Source organism: Peromyscus leucopus, chromosome 20, assembly GCF_004664715.2.
Source record: "Peromyscus leucopus breed LL Stock chromosome 20, UCI_PerLeu_2.1, whole genome shotgun sequence".
Lineage (NCBI taxonomy): Eukaryota > Metazoa > Chordata > Mammalia > Rodentia > Cricetidae > Peromyscus > Peromyscus leucopus.
The window spans coordinates 32,773,723-32,793,270 of NC_051080.1; the positions used below are offsets into that span (position 1 = coordinate 32,773,723).

The following is a 19,548-nucleotide window of genomic DNA, read 5'->3' on the forward strand; positions in this document are numbered from 1 at the left end:
CTGCGGACAGGACCGGATCTGTCTGGCTTGCTCACCTCCTGGCTCTGGCCCCGGCTCTGCTCGGTGTTCCCGAGGTTCCCAACCTAACGATTAGGTGAAGGTCTCACCGCCAGCACCTCGACCCCTTTTCAGATACCACCCCACTCCTCTTGGGGCGTCTTGAAGCCAGCACAGCCAGCCAAGTTCCTCTACGCTCACCCCGGAGTCCCTCCAACCACAGTGCTCCCGGTGGCTGATGCTGGACCCATTCCAGACGACCTCGGTGTGCGATACTTTCCCTGCCCGGCTTCCAGGTCTCACTGATGATGCCTGCTTTCATCGGGTTGTTGCCCAGGCTTGCCCTTTGCTGCTCCCTCCCAAGGTTCTCAGAGCAGCCACAGGGTGTGCGAGGCTGGCAGACATTGAAGCTGCGTGGCTGGTGAACAACCCCGTCACTTGTGAACCTCCTCCATTCCCATCCTCGGGTGCCGGGATAAGGAGACTGAGCCTTGTCCTGAGGACAGGATACAAGTGAGGTCTTATGGGTTGTTCTACTGTAGTTTTTCATATGCCTGACGCATTGACCTGGGTTCTGTATAGCTCAAGGTCAGAGTCCTGAGACACAAGCAGAGACAAATGTGTGGGGATGCAGTTCCCAGCACAGACTCAGACCACGGGGGAGGCCATACAGGAGGAATCAGCGTCCTCCAGAAGGACCAGTGGCATTTCTTATATTGCAGCACACGCACGCACGCACGCACGCATGCACGCACGCACGCACGCATGCACGTGTGCACACGCACGCACACACCGTGTTGCCCCTAGTTTTTGCACAACCTGGAAGACCTTCAGTGGTTGGGCAGGCCAGACTCAGGAGCATTACTGCTGGGGTGCCAGGAATGCTTGTGGGCTTTCTAGAAAGTACTTTCTGCTTAGCCAGGGAGTCAGCATTCATGTTCCTAAGAGAAGCTGATCTGGATTTTCTTGTGGTTTCTTTGCCTGGCTTTGGTATTAGGGGACTCGCTCTGGCGTCATAATTTCTTCTTCAGATATATTGATTGAATGTATCTATATGTATGCCTGCCTACATTTATGTGCACCGTGTGCATGCAGGTGGGTGCCGAGGCTCGAAGGCATCGGGTCTCCTGGAGCTGAAACTACAGTGGTTTTAAGGCACCCGATGTGAGTGCGAAGAACAGAGCTCTGGGGCCTCCGGAAGAGCAGTAATAGCTTTTCACCGTGGCCCCTTACCTTTTAAGAATGTATTTTTATTATTTAAAATTATGCCTATGTGGGGGTAGTATGAGCATGTAAGTGTGGTGCCCACAGAGTCCAGAGACATTGGACCCCTGAGACTGGAGTTATAGGTAGTTCTGAACTCCTCCACGTGGGTGCTAGGGACCAAACCCAGGTCCTCTGGGAGACTAGTAGGTGCTCTTAACTACTGAACCACCTCTCCAGACCCTGCTGGGAGAGAGAATTCAATCTCTTTACCACCCATGAGTCTATCCTGACTTAACACCCATTCCCTTATAGTAATTTTTATTTTTGCAGAATCAGTAGCATGATCCCCCTTTCATTTTTTTCCTGTTAAAAAAAGGTTTTAGTTTTTATTTTCAGTTATGTGTATGAATCATGAAGGTGCCGGTACAGAGGCCGGAAGAGAGTGATGGGGTCCCTGGAGCTGAAAGTACAGGCAGTTTGAGAGGCCTGATGTGGGTGCTGGGAACCGAACCCAGGTCTCCTGCAGTCAGCAAGTGCTTTTTAACTCCTCGGCCTTCTCTTCAGCCACTCCCACTTTCATTTTTAATCTTACTAGTTATATCCTTTCTCCTTTTCTTTGTCTATATACTTAGAGGTTTATTATTATTATTATTATTATTTTTTGAGACAGGATCTCACTACATAGCACCAGCTAACCTGGAACTCAGGCTGGTCTTGAACTCTCTAATCTGCTTGCCTCTACTTCCCAAGCACTAGGGTTGGAGGCATGCACCACCACCACACGCAGCGTGTTGATAGTTTCAAAACACCAACGTTTGGTCTCGTTGAATTTTGTTGTTTCCGTGTGCTCTCTGTCTAATCTTTATTTTCCTCCCCTCCGCTGTCTTTGAGTTTAGCTTACTTTTCTTTTTCTTGAAGTGGTAAAGGTGGGCTGCTGGTTTGAGACCTGTCTTGTTTAGTAACATAATATTAAATGTCTAATTCCCTTCAGCGTTGCTTTTCTGACCTGGTAGGTTGTGGTGTGGTGTGTTTTCATCTACTGCTAAGCATTTTCTATCTCCCTGGTGATTTTGTCTCTGATCCCTTGTTTAAGAAGCTCGATGGGCAGTGGTGGTGCTCACCTTTAACCCCAGCACTCAGGAGGCAGAAGCAGGCAGATCTCTGAGTTCAAGGCCAGCCTGGCCTACAGAGTGAGTTCTAGAACAGCCAGGGCTACACAGAGAAACCCTGTCTGGAAAAACCAAACCGAGCAAACAAACAAAAGCCGTATCTTAACTCTCACATTCTGTGCATTTCCATTTTTACTCTGTTCTGTCATCAACCTCTATGTCATCCCACGGTGGTCGGGGCAGGTGCCCGGTCTCATGTCTGCCTCCCAGGACAAGTGGAGCCCACTGGCAGAGCGCATGTTCCGCAAAGGAGTCACGGAGACTCATTCTGCGGCCTGCCCCATGTTCCAAGATGATGTCCTCTGTGCACTTGGGCACTGTGTGCATGTGGGTGTTGGGCAGTGCTGCTCTGGGTCCCATGGCTCTCTTATGTTAAAAACTCTGTTTCTCCTCCTGCTTTTGTCTGGTGTTCTGCTTGGGTTAGGGACACAGCAGCTTCTAGCTGCTGTTGTAGAGCGATTTCTTCCTTGACTCTGGGACTTCTTTTCTGAACATTGGTGGGTCATCATTACATGCATGCATACTTAGAACTGGCATGCGTTAAATCTTTTGATTATATAATGTTCTGTTTCATCCTCTTTTAAGCCTTTTTATATTTCTATTAGCATATATTACTTACAGATAATTATATAGTGGCTACATGCTGACATTTTCATATTGATATATAATGTGTTTGATCATATCCACCCCATTACTCTCTCTCGTCCCCCCTCACCTCCACTAATCCCCATCTTCTTTCCAACCACACCCCCTTCTACTTTCATATCGTGTGTGTGTGCATGAGTGTGTGTGCATGAGTGTGTGTGCATGAGTGTGTGTGCATGAGTGTGTGTGCATGAGTGTGTGTGCATGAGTGTGTGTGCATGAGTGTGTGTGCATGAGTATGTGTGTGCATGAGTGTGTGTGCATGAGTATGTGTGCATGAGTGTGTGTGTATGAGTGTGTGTGTGTGTGTGTGTATGTGTGTGAAAGAGAGAGAGAAAGAGAAATCACTTCTCTAGGGTTGCCTATAGGCATGTGAGTGAGGGACTATGTACAGAAACATGGGCACCTTACCAGTGGCTGTACCAATGAATAAAATGTCTCTCCTTTCCCCTGCTTGGCAGGATGTTGATGGACCCAATCTTGAGCAGGTCTTATGTAGATAATCACTACTGTGAGTTAAGATTATAATATCCTAGCCGGGCGGTGGTGGCGCACGCCTTTAATCCCAGCACTCAGGAGGCAGAGCCAGTTGGATCTCTGTGAGTTTGAGGCCAGCCTGGTCTACAGAGTGGGTTCCAGGACAGCCAAGGCTACACAGAGAAACCCTGTCTTGAGGAAAAAGAAGGTTCTAATATCCACGTCCTGCCTGGAAGACATCATCATGCAGCAGTCCCCCTTTTCACTGATGACGTTATTTCTTCCATCTCTTCCACAATGCTCCCCAAGCCTTGCAAAGGATGATACTGATGTCCTGCTTATGGCTGAGCCTTCAATAGTCACTCAGCCTCAGCACTCTGACCAATTATGAGTCTCTGTAGTTACTGCTGCCCACTACAAAACAACAACACCTAGTCACATCACACCCATTTACCAAAACAACAGCAGTGTCTTCCCCACCAGGGTCCATGACCTCACCAGCCGTGGTGTTTGGCTAGCTTCACAGTACCAGATGGGAGCTCCCTCCAGTGAAGCAGGCCTCAGATCCAACCAGAAAGCAGTTGGTTGCTCCACAGCAGACCCGCCACTATTTCACCAATGGACACATCTTGCCTGGACACAGTCAGCCGGGCCACGGCGTCCACAGCTGTATTAGGCTGTTGGTGACAACCTTTCCCCAGCGGCCTGCACAGCTCCTTCCAGTACCAAGAGCGTAAGCCATCAGGGAGGGAGCTTTCAGCTCAGCTCCAGCTTGATTTCTAGGTGTCCTGTGACCGCAATATATGGTATCTACAGCAACAGGTTTTTAGTGTTTGTATTACTTTATTTTTTTTAAAAAAAAATTGCTTATTATGTACACAGAAGAGGGTACCAGATCTTATTACAGATGGTTGTGAGCCACCATGTGGGTGCTGGGAATTGAACTCAGGACCTCTGGAAGAATAGTCGGTGCTCTTAACCTCTGAGCCATCTCTCCAGCCCTTACTTTCTTAATCTATTTGTATGTATATGGGTGCATACATGCCACAGCCCACATGTGGAAGTTAGAGGACAACTTGTGGAAGTTAATTCTCTCCTTCTATCATTTGGGCTCCAGAGATCAAACTCAGATTATCATGCAAGCTCCTTTACCACTGGCCACATAAGGGTTTTTTTTTGGGGGGGGGGTGTTGGCGGGGGACAGGGTCTCTCTATATAGCCCTGACTGTTCTGGAGCTTACTCTGTAGACCAGGCTGGCCTTGAACTCAGAGATCCGCCTGCCTCTGCCTCCTGAGTGCTGGGATTAAAGGCATGCACCACCACTGGCTACATTGTCTTTGTATATATATTGGTCTTTCAAGACAGGAGTTCTCTGTGTAGCCTTGGCTGTCCAGGAACTCACTCTGTAGAGCAGGCTGGCCTTGAACTCACAGAGATCCACCTGCCTCTGCCTCCCGAGTGCTGGGATTAAAGGCATGGACCACCACCCCCTGGCTATATCTTTTAATTTAAAGTTTGTTTTATCTGCTAATAACATAGGCCCTCATGTTTTCTTATAGTAAATATTTCTGTTTATTTTCTTTTTCTCTCTCTCTCTGTGTGTGTATGTGTGTGTAGGCAAGCACATGTTTTCCACAGTGCATGTGTGGAGGTCAGAGAACAACTTGGGGGAGTTGGTTCTCTCTTTACACTATTTGGGTACTTTGGATTCCGGGGACTGATCTCAGGTCCTCATGCTTGGTGGTAAGCTTGTACCCTTGCCCACTGACCCATCTCACTGTTGGCCCCGCCGCCGCCGCCGCCGCCGCCGCCACCGCCACTTTCTTTGGGTTACTGGTTGTGGAAATACCTCTTCGGAGGGAGTGGAGGAAGCCCTGAGCAAGCGAAGTTCTGAATGGATGTGCGTTGTTGATGTGGGCACAGCCATGACACGGACCACGGACTCGGGACCCATGGCAAACTGACAAAGCCTATCCCCAAGTGGGTCAGGCTAGAGAGTGGCAAAGCCTTCTTCCTGTGGTCTACGTGTGAGTGTGTGTGTACGAAGGCACAACTGGTCAGTGTGTGTAAAACCAGCATCCACAGCTTCGTCGTCGTCGTCGTCGTCGTCGTCGTCGTCGTCGTCGTCCTGGTCTTTGCAGTCTGAGACTAGCCAGCTCCTCCTCCCTGTGCTGTGCACAATCAGCCCAGTAAACACACCGGTCCAGGGTGCGGCAGCAGCAGGCGGCGCTCCATCAGAGCGCAGCTACTCATCTGACCCCAGCTTTTCTGCACATGTGTCTGCCCTTTCTTCTTCCCTCACTGGCCCCCAGCTAGGGTGCCAAGGAGAAGCTGCGCAGGACGGCAGTATACTTTCAGCTATCTGTGTATTTGGATCTAAAGTGAGTCTTTTGCTGATCTGTCTTTAGACCGTGTGCTTTTATCTATTGAGATAATCTCTCTTTTAAAATTTTCCCTCAGGAAGGGTTATACTATGTAGCTCGTATTGGCCTTGAACTCATGGCCTTCCTCCCTTGGTCACCTGAGTTTAGGAGATACAAGCATATGCCATCATGCTCAGCTCAATCTTTTATTTCTTATGTGTTTGCGTGTTTTTGCCTGCATGTATGCCTGTGCACCAGATGGCAGTGCCTATAAAGTGCAGAAAATCAGAGCTTTGTGGAGCGTTGGTGGTGCACGCCTTTAATTCCAGCACTCGGGAGGCAGAGCCAGGTGGATCTCTATGAGTTCGAGGCCAGCCTGATTTACAGAGCGAGATCCAGGACAGCCAGAACTACAGAGAGACAACATCAAAAGAAAAAGAAAAAAAGTCCAAAGTCTCCTGAGACTCAAGGCAATCTCTTAATTGCAACTCCTGTAAAATATAAAAGCAAATCACATACTTCCATCATACAAGGGCATAGACTGTACATTTCCATTCTAAAAGGGATGGTAATGTATAAAGTGAGGGCATGACTGCTCCAGGTATGGTTGAGGGAAAGGTTTTTATTGTAGCGGCATCGGGAGTGTGCAGAGCGCAGAGCAAGGAGAGAAAGTGTACACTCAACAAGGCCTGCAGAGTGAACTGGGCAGTGAGAAAGGGCGAGAGATCAGGAGAGCGAGAGAGGAAGAGAAGAGACGACCGAGAGAGGGGTAAGGAGGAGGGGTTCCAGAACACAGAGCTGAAATGGCAGGGTTATATAGGAATGAGGAGCTGGGGGAAGGGAAGCCTATGAGCTGGAGCAGTTCTGTGGAAGGTGGGACCGAGTGAGAGGAGCCAAGATGCCAGCGTGGACTCTGAGATGCTGAGAGAGCTGGAGGCCGGCACGTGCTTTAGTATCTTATAGGCTCCACAGTTAGCCGTTTTTGGACTGGACATTCTAGCATTTTGTTGATGATAAAGAGCAAAGTAATCTCTTTCTAAGCTGTTTCTAAGCTGAAACTAGAGAGTGATGGTGGTGGGGGAGGGGGGAAGCAGGAAGGCTGGAATGCTGGTCAATGCCTGGAGTGAGGAGATGACCTGGGACTGGCATGTTGCAGACAGTTTGGGAGCAGTCTGCAGTTGATTGGAAATCTCCCGGGACAGATCTAGACGAAGAACAGAGAGTAATTAAGGAGCTTAGGGGGAAAAGTCTTTACCCTGGGTGTACACTTGAAACTTCCAGGTCTGTGGTCTTGGTAGTTGGGAGTGTGGAAGTAAAGAGAGAGACCTCCATCCTCAGGGGTAGGCAGTAGGCGGGAAAGCCTAGTCATCTGTTGACTGACAGGAGTTATCTGGAGTCTGTTTGACCTGTGACACGTGGATTCATGTTGTGACTTCCCGAAGCTCACATGAATTTTTTTAAGTTTACAAAAAGAGATGAAAGCTTTAGATATATTAACATTAACACTGTACTCTATCCTGAAATCCCCATTGCAGCAAAAACAGTTTACAATGTCTTCAAACAGCTGGAGCAGACTCACGCCTTTGAGCCGCAGCAAAAGCGTGGGGACGCAAAAGGATGGTTCTGGTTAAAATCATGAACACTCTTCCCTCTGTCAAGAGGGCTGGGTGCATAGATTAGACAGATATGTTTTCAGCATGATGAGAAGAACTTTTGTTTTGTTTTTCAAGACAGGGTTTCTCTGTGTAGTCCCGGCTGTAGACCCTCACTCTGTAGACCAGGCTGACCTCGAACTCAGAGATCCACTTGCCTCTGCCTCCTGGAATTAAAGGCATGTGCCACTATGCCTGGCTTTTTTTTTTTTTTTTAAGAGAAACTTTTTTTTTTTTTTTTTTAATGAGCATTGGTGTGTAGGCAGAAGTTTCTATCCTGTCTGCCAGCTCCCGAATAACCGACAGGGAGACTTAATATTACTTATAAATGCTCAGCCAATAGCTCAGGCTTGTTACAACTAACGCTTACATTTTAAATTAACCCATATTTCTTATTTACATCCTGCCACGTGGTGGTACCTTATTTCAACACGGCACTATCATCTCCTGCTTCCTCTGTGTCTGGCTGGTGACTCCAGACTCCTTCCTTCTTCCTCCCAGCATTCTCCTAGTCTGGCTCTCCTGCTCAATCTCTTCCTGCCCAGCTATTGGCTAGTCAGCTTCTTTATTAAACCAATCACAGTGACATATATTCATACAGTGTAAAGGAATATTCCACAGCATTAGTGTTTTGCCTGCGTGTATGTCTGTGTGAGGGTTCTGGATCCCCTGGAACTGGAGTTTCAGACAGTTGAGAGCTGCCATATGAATGCTGAAATTTTTTTTTTTTTAAGTTTTAAACTATACCTGATGAATTTACAAACTTGTGGCACACACCTTTAATCTCAGCACTTGGGAGGCCAGCCTGGTCTACAGAGTGAGTTCCAGGACAGCCAGGGCTACACAGAGAAACCCTGTGTAAACCACCCCCCAAACAAAACAAAACAAAATCAAACAAAAAACTCCAAACCTGAGATCAAGAGTTTACACAATAGTCTTGAGAGATTTTTTTTTTTTTTTTTTTTTTTTTTTTTTTTGAGGCAAAGAGCAAAGAAATCACAGAGATAAAAGATTTTTAAGAGTGGAAAGTAAATAGCTGGGCAGTGGTGGCGCATGCCTTTAATCCCAGCGCTCAGGAGGCAGACAGAGCCAGGCAGATAGATCTCTGTGAGTTCGAGAACAGCCTGGTCTACAAGAGTGAGATCCAGGACAGGCTCCAAAGCTACACAGAGAAACGCTGTCTCGAAAACAAACAAACAAACAAAAAGAGTGGAAAGTTTAAAAAAAAAATCAGAGATAAGCGACTTTGGGATCATTTGTTCACGCAGCGGCAGAAGTTGTTACAGTCTGTGAGAATTTGGAAACTGTGTGTGCCATTTTGTAGCTGTTACTCAGAAAATCGTTCCAAGAATTGATAAGTGGAATCTCAAGACATTAAAGAGCTTACAGCAGAGGAAACAGGCAAGCGAAGAGGCAGCGTACAGGATGGGAGGCAACCTTGCCAGCTGTACATCAGACAGACGACCATTCCTTTGGAACATGCAAAGAGCTCAGGAAACTGAACATCAACAAACAACCCAGTCACAAAATGTGCTAAGGGACTGAACAGAGCATTCTTTTTTGTTTGTTTGTTTTGTTTTGTTTTGTTTTTTTGAGACAGGGTTTCTCTGTGTGGCTTTGGAGCCTTTCCTGAAAGTCACTCTGTAGACCAGGCTGGCCTCGAACTCACAGAGATATGCCTGTCTCTACCTCCTGAGTGCTGGGATTAAAGGCGTGTGTCATCACCACCCAGGGGTGAACAGAGCATTCTTAAAAGAGGAAATACATCTACAACAGCCAGGGTTACACAGAGAGACCCTGTCTGGAAAAACCAAACAAAACCAGCCAATAGATATTTTTTAAAGTGTTTAACATCAGTAGCCATCAGGAAAATGAAACCTAAAACTCTTACATCCCATCTCAATTCAATCAAAATGGCTACCATCAAGAAAACAACTGATAGCATGCCTTTAATCCCAGGACTTGAGAGGCAGAGGCAGGCGGATCTCTGTGAGTTCGAGACCAGCCTGGTCTGCAGAGCAAGATCCAGGACAGCCAGGGCTAAACAGAGAAACCCTGTCTGGAAAAACAAACAAACAAGAAAACAAAGTTGCAACAAAGAAAGAGAACTACAGACCAATCTCCCTCATAAACACTGATGCAAAAATACTCAACAAAATATTGGCAAACCGAATCCAAGAATACATCAAAAAATTATCCACCATGATCAAGTAGGATTCATCCCAGGGATGCAAGGATGGTTCAACATATGAAAATCTGTCAATGTAATACACCATATAAACAAACTGAAAGAAAAAAACCACATGATCATCTCCTTAGATGCTGAAAAAGCCTTTGACAAAATCCATCACCCATTCATGATAAAGGTCTTAGAGAGATCAGGAATACAAGGAACATTTCTAAACACAATAAAGGTAATTTATAACAAGTCAACAGCCACCATCAAATTAAACGGAGAGAAACTCAAAGCGATTCCACTAAAATTAGGAACAAGACAAGGCTGTCCACTCTCCCCATATCTATCCAATGTAGTACTTGACGTTCTAGCTAAAGCAATAAGACAACAAAAGGAGATCAAAGGGATACAAATTGGCAAGGAAGAAGTCAAACTTTCACTATTTGCAGATGATATGATAGTATACATAAGTGACCCCAAAAACTCTACCAGGGAACTCCTACAGCTGATAAAAATCCTTCAGTAAAATGGCAGGATACAAAATCAACTCAAAAAAATCAGTAGCCCTCCTATACACAAATGATAAAAGGGCTGAGAAAGAAGTCAGAGAAACATCACCCTTTACAATAGCCACAAATAATATAAAATACCTTGGGATAACACTAACTAAACAAGTGAAGGACCTGTTTGATAAGAATTTTAAATCTCTAAAGAAAGAAATTGAAGAAGATATCAGAAAATGGAAGGATCTCCCATGCTCATGGATAGGTAGGATTAACATAGTAAAAATGGCAATCTTACCAAAAGCAATCTACAGATTCAATGCAATCCCCATCAAAATCCCAACACAATTCTTCACAGACTTGGAAAGAAAAATACTCAACTTCATGTGGAGAAACAAAAGACCCAGGATAGCTAAAGGAATCCTGTATAATAAAGCAACCCCCAGAGGCATCACTATCTCTGACCTTAAGCTCTACTATAGAGCTTACTTAGTAATAAAAACAGCTTGGTACTGGCATAAAAACCGACATACAGACCAATGGAATCGAATTGAAAACCCTGACATTGATCCACGCACATATGAACACCTGATTTTTGACAAAGAAGCCACAACTATACAATAGAAAAAAGAAAGCATCTTCAACAAATGGTGCTGGCATAATTGGATGTCAATATGTAAAAGATTACAAATAGATCCATATCTGTCACCATGCACAAAACTCAAGTCCAAGTGGATCAAAGACCTGAACATAAATCCAGTTACACTGAACTTAATAGAAGAGAAAGTAGGAAGTACTCTTGAATGCATTGACACAGGAGATCACTTCCTAAATATAACAACAGCAGCACAGACACTGAGTACAATTAATAAATGGGACCTCTTGAAACTGAGAAGCTTCTGTAGGGCAAAAGACACGGTCAATAAGACAGACAGTCTACAGAATGGGAAAAGATCTTCACCAACCCCACATCTGAAAGAGGACTGATCTCCAAAGTATATGAAGAACTCAAGAAACTAGACATCAAAATACTGAATAATCTAATTTAAAAATGGGCTAAAGAACTAAACAGAGAATTCTCAAAAGAAGAATCACAAATGGCTGAAAGACAGTTAAAGAAATGCTCAACATCCTTAATCATCAGAGAAATGCAAATCAAAACGACTCTGAGATACCACCTTACACCTGTCAGAATGGCTACGATCAAAAACACCAATGACAGTCAATGTTGGAGAGGATGTGGAGCAAAGGGAACACTCCTTCACTATTAGTGGGAATCCAAACTTGTACAACCATTGTGGAAATCAGTATGGCGGTTTCTCAGAAAATTGGGAATCGAACTACCTCAAGACCCAGCCATACCACTCTTGGGCATAGACCCAAGGAATGCTCAATCTTTCCACAAAGATACATGCTCAACTATGTTCATAGCAGCACTATTTGTAATAGCCAGAACCTGGAAATAACCTAGATGCCCGTCAACTGAAGAATGGATTAAGAAAATGTGGTACTTATACAAAATGGAGTACTACTCAGCAGAGAAAAACAATGAAAGCATGAAATTTGCAGGCAAATGGATGAAACTAGAAAATATCATCCTGAGTGAGGTAACCCAAACTCAGAAGGACAAACATGGTTTGTACTCACTCATAAGTGGATACTAGATATAAAACAAAGAACAATCAGACTGTATTCCACAGATCCAGGGAGGCTACATAGCAGGGGGGACCCTAGGATGACTGTGGCTTATAATAAGTTTTGGTTTTACTCAATCACTGGGCAAGCCTCAATGAAACATTTCACTATTAAGATAAGAATGTATACTATATCAAGCTGATAATACAAAAATAAATAAATAAAAATGAAAAAAAAATGTTAGGGAGGACATTGAACAAAATGGAGCCCTTATGCATTGCTGGCAAGAGTCCTAACTAGTGCAGCCACTAAACTGAAACATAAAATAGAACAAACTCCCCTGTGTCCAGCCCTACCACTCCAGGGCCAAAAGCCTGTGTCCTGTTGTTGGTTGCTTTCACTCTTTTCTCTTTTGGCTCTTTGGGGGGGGGGCTGGCACCCAGCTCCCAAATAAATACACATGGAGACTTATTATTTCTTATGAATGCCTGGCCTAGCTTGGTTTGTTTCTAGCCAGCTTTTCTTAACTTAAATTATCTCATCTATCTTTTGCTTCTGGGCTTTTATCTTTCTCTATTTCTGTATACCTTTCTTTACTTCTTACTCCGTGGCTTGCTGGGTAGCTGGGTGGCTGGCCCCTGGAGTCCTCCTCCTTCTCTTGCTCCTAGATCTTTCTCTCTCTTTTTCTCCTATTCTTCTCTCTGCCTGCCAGCCCCACCTATCCTTTCTCCTATCTTGCTATTGGCCATTTAGCTCTTTATTAGACCAATCAAGTGTTTTAGAAAGGCAAAGTAACCCAGCTTCACAGAGTTAAACAAATGTAACATAAAATAATGCAACACATCTTTGCACCATTGAAGCAAATGTTCCACAGCATAAACAAATTTAACACATCTTAAAATAATGTTCCACAACAGTGTCTGACCACGGGGACACTTGTATATTCACTGCTGCTCTATTATTCCCAGCAGCTAGGGAATGGAATCAGCCTATGATCATCAGGTGATTAATTGGTAATGAAAGGGTGGTACATATACACAGTAGAACCTTATTCAGCTGTAAACAAAAATGGAATCTGTAAGAAAAATGGATGTAATTGGGAAATATTACATTAAGTGAGCTAACCCAGGTTCAGAAACAAGTATATTCTCTTCTACCTTCTAATTTAAAAAATTTAGATGTATTTATTTTATGTGTTCATATGCATTTTCCCTGCATATATGTCTGTGCAACACGTGGTACCTGTGGAGGTCAAAAGAGGGCATCAGATCCTCTGGAACTGGAGTTACAGATGGTTGTACCACCATGTGGGTGCTCAGAACCAAATCTGTATCCTCTTAACTGCTGAGCCATCACTACAGTCCCTACCTTCTCATTTTCATATGTACACATTGATGTGGAAGTGAGTGTATTTAAGGCAAGAAACTAGACAAGGGCCCAGAAGAGAGGAAAAAGACACTTTAGGTTATGGGGAGGAGAGTAATAAAACACATGTGATATGAAAATGAAATGGGGAATACTCGGGGTAAAAAACCCTTAAATGAGGAGGGGACAGGAAGAGGGAGTGGGGGGAGGGTAAACCCAAACTGAGGTTGTACAAAAAAGCCACAAGGAAACCAATACTTGGTAATCTAATTTACAATCAACACTTCCTTTTTTAAAGAGTTTGAATGGAGGTCCCCGAGTGGTTAGATAAAGCTGTTTCCAGAAGCTATAGATTGTCAAATGAAAATTTCAGTGCCAGGCATGAGCTACCACCCAAAGATTTGCAGGTCAGGGAGCCCCCCGCGGCTCCCACAATACATTCAAATGCCCATCTAGTCCCAGTGGGTTGGCTGCCCACTGGGACTAGATGGGAAGAACCTATTGCTGTAGACACGGAGAAATCAAGCTGGAGCTGATCTGGAAGCTCCCTCCCTGTGGCCTTTCCACGCTGGAAGGTGCTGTGCAGGCTGCTGGGGGTGGGAGCTCACCAAACAGGCTAACACAGCTGTGGACGCCGTGGCCTGGCTGACTGTCCAGGCTAACTGTGCCCATTCACGCAATAGTGGCGGGTCTGCTGTGGAGCAACCAACTGCTTTCTGGTTGGATCTGAGGCCTGCTTCACTGGAGGGAGCTCCCATCTGGTACTGTGAAGCTAGCCAAACACCACGGCTGGTGAGGTCATGGACCCTGGTGGGGAAGACACTGTTGTTGTTTTGGTAAATGGCTGTGATGTGACTAGGTAATGATGTTTATGCATAGATGAGTGCTGCTGTCAGCTTCAGTTAGTGTCTTAGTCATAGTTCTGTTGCTGTTAAGAGACACCATGACCAAGGCAATTCATGTGTGTGTGTGTGTATAATTTCATTGAGGGCTGGCTTACAGTTTCAGAGGGTTAGTCCATTATCACTGTGGGAAGCATAGCAACATGCAGGGCAGACATGGTGCTGGAGAAGTAATAGTACATCCTGATTTTATATTTTATTTATTTATTTATTTATTTATTTATTTATTTATTTATTTATTTATTATGTATACAGCATATATGACTGCAGGCCAGAAGAGGGCACCAGATCTCATTACAGATGGTTGTGAGCCACCATGTGGTTGTTGGGAATTGAACTCAGGACCTCTGGAAGAGCAGTCAGTGCTCCCAACCTCTGAGCCATCTCTCCAGCCCAGTACATCCTGATTTACAGGCCAAGAGAGACACTGGGCCAGGCATGGGCTTTTAAAACCTCAAAGCCCACCCTCAGTGACACACTTCCTCCAACAGGACCACACACCTGTTCCAAAAAGGCCACACCTCCTAATCCTTCTAATCCTTTCAAACAGTTCCACTTTCTGGTGACTGAGTGTCCAAATACAGGAGCCTATTGGCCCATCCTTGTTCAGACCACCACAGTCAGAAAAGTTCTTATCGTTGTTTTTGTAGTAGGCAGCAGTAACTGCAGAGACTCATAACTGGTCAGAGTGCTGAGAAAGTGGTGTTGAATGCGCAGGCCATAAGTATCTATGTCGGCCTCTGCAAGGCTCAGGGCACATCATCGAAGAGAGGGCAGAACGAGCATCGGAGCCATGAGACAGGAGACGGGCACAGTGTTGTGGGATGCTGTGTGGTTCTCCTGTGCTGTTTTTGTACGTCTGCATTTTACCTGTAACTCTCAAAGAATCTGACAGTGGCATTACTGTTTTGTGCATGTTTAGTCACACATGTCTTTTTATTTGCTTCATCCTTTCATGAAGCTACGAGTCTAATTTGTCATGGCTCCCATCTGTCTGAAGCATGCCTTTTTGTATCCAGAAGCATACATGTGCTACTGCTGTTTATTTTTGCTTTTTAATAAATATATCGATTCTTTGAGTATATTCCCCCCGCTCCTCCCTCAGTTTTGGCCGTTTTCTCTAACTCTGTGGTTTTGGGTGCTTGCTTACTTTTGTATTTACCATTCTTGAGATTCAAAATGCATTTCAATGCCGTGACTTGATGTCTTTTGTTAGCTTTCAAAACTTTTCCAACCAAACAAAACATCTTTAATTCCAGCATTCAGGAGGCAGAGGTGGTCAGATCTCTGTGAGTTTGAGGCCAGCCTGGTCTACAAATAGAGTTCCTGGACAGCCAGGGCTATACAGAGAAACCCTGTCTCAAAAACCTGTCTTTCAACATTGATAGTCTATGTGTTATTCCAGTTATACCCGCATTAGCCATTGTCTTTTGTCCCTGTCTTTTTCCTAATATTTCATTTATATTCTGTTCTAGATTGCTAATTCTAACTTCAGCTGTTTGTATTATGCTGTTACACTTAACACTTGACTGAGTTCTTTTTTTTTTTTTTTTTTTTTTTTTTTTTTGGTTTTTCGAGACAGGGTTTCTCTGTGTAGCTTTGTGCCTTTCCTGGAACTCACTCTGTAGCCCAGGCTGGCCTCGAACTCACAGAAATCCGCCTGCCTCTGCCTCCTGAGTGCTGGGATTAAAGGCATGTGCCACCACCGCCCACCCTGACTGAGTTCTTAATTTGTTTCGTTTTGTTTTGAAACAGGATCTCATTATGTCCCTCTGTCTGGATTGGAACTCACTATGTAGGACAGGCTGGTCTTGAACTCAGAGATCCACTTGCCTAGGTCTGGTCTCCAAATGCTGGGATTAAAGGCATGCACCACCACCACACTGGGCCCCAGCTGAGTTCTTTTGTGGTTATCTTCCAGAGGTTCTCTTGGCGTACGTAACCCAGGCTGTTCTGGAACTCACAGAAACACACCTATTTCTGGCTCTCAAGTGATGGGGTTAAAGGCTTGTGCCACCATGCCCATCCCCTGCTGAGCTCTGAGCTCTGAGTTTTGTTTGTTTACACTCTAGAGTTTATAACTGGGTTCAGTTCTCTTATAAAAGTTTTCAGTCTTCCCTTTTAATTCCTCAAACATCTTTGTGGGGTTTTTTCCCCCAAGACTGAGTTTCTCTGTTTAGTCCTTGCTGTCCTGGGACTCACTCTGTAGACCAGACTGGCCTCTCACTCAGTGATCTCTCTGCCTCTGCCTCCCGAGTGCTAGGACTAAAAGCATGTGCCACCACTGCCCAGCTATCATTTTGTTTTCAATCGTATCTTCTTTCTCCAGTTGCCTATTTTGGAGGCCCTTTGCATTCCCAATGAAACATTTGGAGGAATCTTTCTTCTTCTTCTTCTTCTTCTTCTTTTCTTTTTTTTTTTTTTTTTTTTTTTTTTTGGTTTTTCGAGACAGGGTTTCTCTGTGTAGCTTTGCGCCTTTCCTGGAGCTCACTTGGTAGCCCAGGCTGGCCTCGAACTCACAGAGATCCGCCTGGCTCTGCCTCCCGAGTGCTGGGATTAAAGGCGTGCGCCACCACCGCCCGGCTCTTCTTTTCTTCTTTTTAAGATTTATTTATTATGTATACGGAATAGAGTGCCAGATCTCATTACAGATGGTTATGAGCCACCATGTGGGTGCTGGGAATTGAACTCAGGTCCTCTGGAAGAGCAGTCAGTGCTCTTAACATCTGAGCCGTCTCTCCAGCCCATTTGGAGGAATCTTAAATGTCTTAGTCACTTGTCTTATTGCTGTGACCTATCTCAAAACAAAACAACAACAACAACAACAACAAAAAATCGGGGTGGTGGCAGTGGCAGAGGTGGCACACACACCTTTAATCCCAGCACTTGGGAGGCAGAGGCAGGTGGATCTCTGTGAGTTCGAGGCCAGCCTGGTCTACCCAGTGAGTTCCAAGATAGCCAGGGCTACACAGAGAAACCCTGTCTCGAAAATAAATAAATAAATAAATAAATAAATAAATAAATAAATAAATAAACAAACAAACAAACAAACAAAATAAAATAGGCCAGGGTATAGCTCGGTGGTGGGGGGTTTGCTTACCGTACCCACCAAAGGCCGAATCAAAAGATTCCTTTCTGGGGCCCGGGAGATGGTGCATTCAGCAAATGGCTTGCACCACAGACACTGAACCTGAGTTCAATCCCCAAAACCCATGTAGTTCCAGCCCTGGAGCGTCAGAGGCAGGAGGGTCCCTGGGGTCGCTGGCCAGTCAGCCATGTGCACCTGCACACACACACGATGAATTTCTGGGTTTTCTTTTTGTTTGGGGGAAAGGTTGAGAGGGGTTCTCACTGTGGCCCAGGTTAGTCTCCAACCCCTTGGATCAAGTGACCTTCCCGCGTGGGCCACGGGGTTGGCTCCATTTTTGGACTTTTTGATTCTCTAAGCATGGTCTCTTCCTTCCACGGTCTGCCTGCGTCCTGGAGGTCCTAGGTAATCAGATGACTTTGTGCTGTGCTCTGTTTTTTTCTCCCTGGTTTCTGCTCTATGCTGTTCTTCAACTGAGCCACCCACCTGGGACCTCCTCTCTCTGCCGAGCCGAACTCCATTGCCCAGTCTTCTCGATCCTGAATCTCTTTGTGTCTATCCATCTAAGTCCTGTTTTCTGTTTCTTTCCTGACGCCCACTGACTCATCTTTCACTTATCCTGGCGGTCTACCCAGCCTGTCTTGGAGTCCCTGTTAGACAAGATTTTCACCTATCCTGGGTGCATAGGCTACTTCTGGACACCTCGCTTGTTTGCTCGTATTCTCCTAACTCTTCGCAGCTTTCTGCTAAATGCTGCTGATCTCACTGCTGCCCCACACCCACCTAGAAATACACACATACACACACAGAGGAAGGGACACAGAGAGACCCAGTGGGGTGCAGTAGTCCCCATGACTTTACTCACCAGTGACAGCCAGTGACAGGAAGGACTGCATGGTGTCCTCCCCATCCCCTGCTCCTGGAAGCCACTGTGCCAGGCCGGCAGCAGGTAGACTTCTGCAAAATGGCCTGAATGTGTGGCTATATAGGCCCACGTTCTAGACTCACCGCCTCTTCTGAGTGTCCTGAGACCACTTGAGAAACTCCCCTTTGGGGGCTCTTCATGGCTTAGCTGCAACCACCAGGCTTCGAGGATGCATTGGGCCTCTCCTCTGGTGGGTGAGCCCCGAGGACCCAGTGGCAGTTTTGATGTTCTTTCCTGGAGGCTTCCGACAACTTCTCCCAGACGGTATCTTTCCAGCTGCAGATTGCTTGCGATTTTCAGGCCCCAGGGGATGTGGACTTCCTGTTCAAGCCTGGCCGGCTCTCCTTCCCTGGTTCTACTGAGGGAGCATTATTCTGACTCAGCTGTTTAGGAATTTTTATCACTGTTGAGACACTATCTACCACATAGCCCTGGCTGGTTTCAAACTCCTGGACTCCACAGGTCCTCCTGAGTGTTGGGAGACAGACATGGTCCCTGCATCCAGCCTTCATGCTTTCTGAGAACCATCCAGGTCCTCTATATGGCCCCAGAAGCTGCATGGGTGGTGGCTAGGAAGGAGGACTAGGGACCAAAATCTCTGCTCTCCTCACTCCAGCCCTAACCGCCGAGGACAAAGCCGCCCTTATCATCCAGTGTGCCTTCCGGCAACATCTGGCCCGAAAGGATCTGGCCCACCGTCAGAAGGAGCGCCAGGAGTACCTGGATGAAATGGAGAAGCTGCAGAGAGAGGTGAGCAGGGCCCAGCCACAAGACCCTGGGTGCCAGGACCCGACTGAGGAAGAGGGAAGGTCTGGACAGAGTGTGAAGGGGAGCCGTGACCTTTGGGTTTTAGACGGGGACCTCAAGGTTGTGGGCATGATGTCCGGATTGCACAGTGACCGTGAGTTAAGGACACTGCGGCAGCAGTCTGGGCGTTGGGGACGGTGACCACGGGTCATGCATGTCTTGCAGGCCTACCTGGCCATGGTGCGCCGGGAGCAGGAGGAGGCGCGGCGGCAGCGCGAGCAGGAGGAGGCGGCGGAGCGCGCGCGGCGGGAGGAGCTGCAGCGCCGCCGCCGCCTGCTGGAGGCCGCCTTCGAAGGGGACCTGGGCGAGATCCGCGCGGTGCTTAAGGAGGTCCGTGCGGCGGCGGCAGCGGGTGGGCGGGAAGGGGCGGGCGCCGGGGTGACACTGCCCTGCGCCCAGGTGGATCAGCTGCTGACGCGCGAGGGCGTGGGCCACGACGAGGCGGGCAAGGCTCGGCGGCTGCAGAGGCGCGTGGCCACTGTGGAGTGCGAGGACAGCCACGGGAACACGCCTCTGTCCGAGGCGGCGGCGGGCGGGCAGCCCATGGCCATCCAGCTGCTGGCGGAGCTGGGTGCCAACCCCAACAGCAAGGTGGGCGCGGTGCGCGCGGCGGCGGCGTGGCCCGGTCCCCGCCCGC

General features: G+C 46.6%; 1 protein-coding gene across 6 annotated transcripts in view; it reads left to right on the forward strand.

Annotated features, from left to right (window-relative positions):
• The window catches only part of Iqank1 (IQ motif and ankyrin repeat containing 1), a 31,150-nt gene that overhangs the window by 5,794 nt on the left and 5,808 nt on the right, over positions 1-19,548 (forward strand). For 5 of the 6 annotated variants that reach the window (XM_037197577.1, XM_037197578.1, XM_037197574.1 and 2 more), the window contains exons 4-6: positions 18,721-18,854; positions 19,077-19,241; positions 19,311-19,502. In XM_037197577.1, the coding sequence (XP_037053472.1) occupies positions 18,721-18,854; positions 19,077-19,241; positions 19,311-19,502 (491 nt within the window). Of the gene's footprint in view, positions 1-18,404; positions 18,637-18,720; positions 18,855-19,076; positions 19,242-19,310; positions 19,503-19,548 lie in introns of those variants that run through there. The other variant, XM_037197575.1, reaches the window with a different exon arrangement.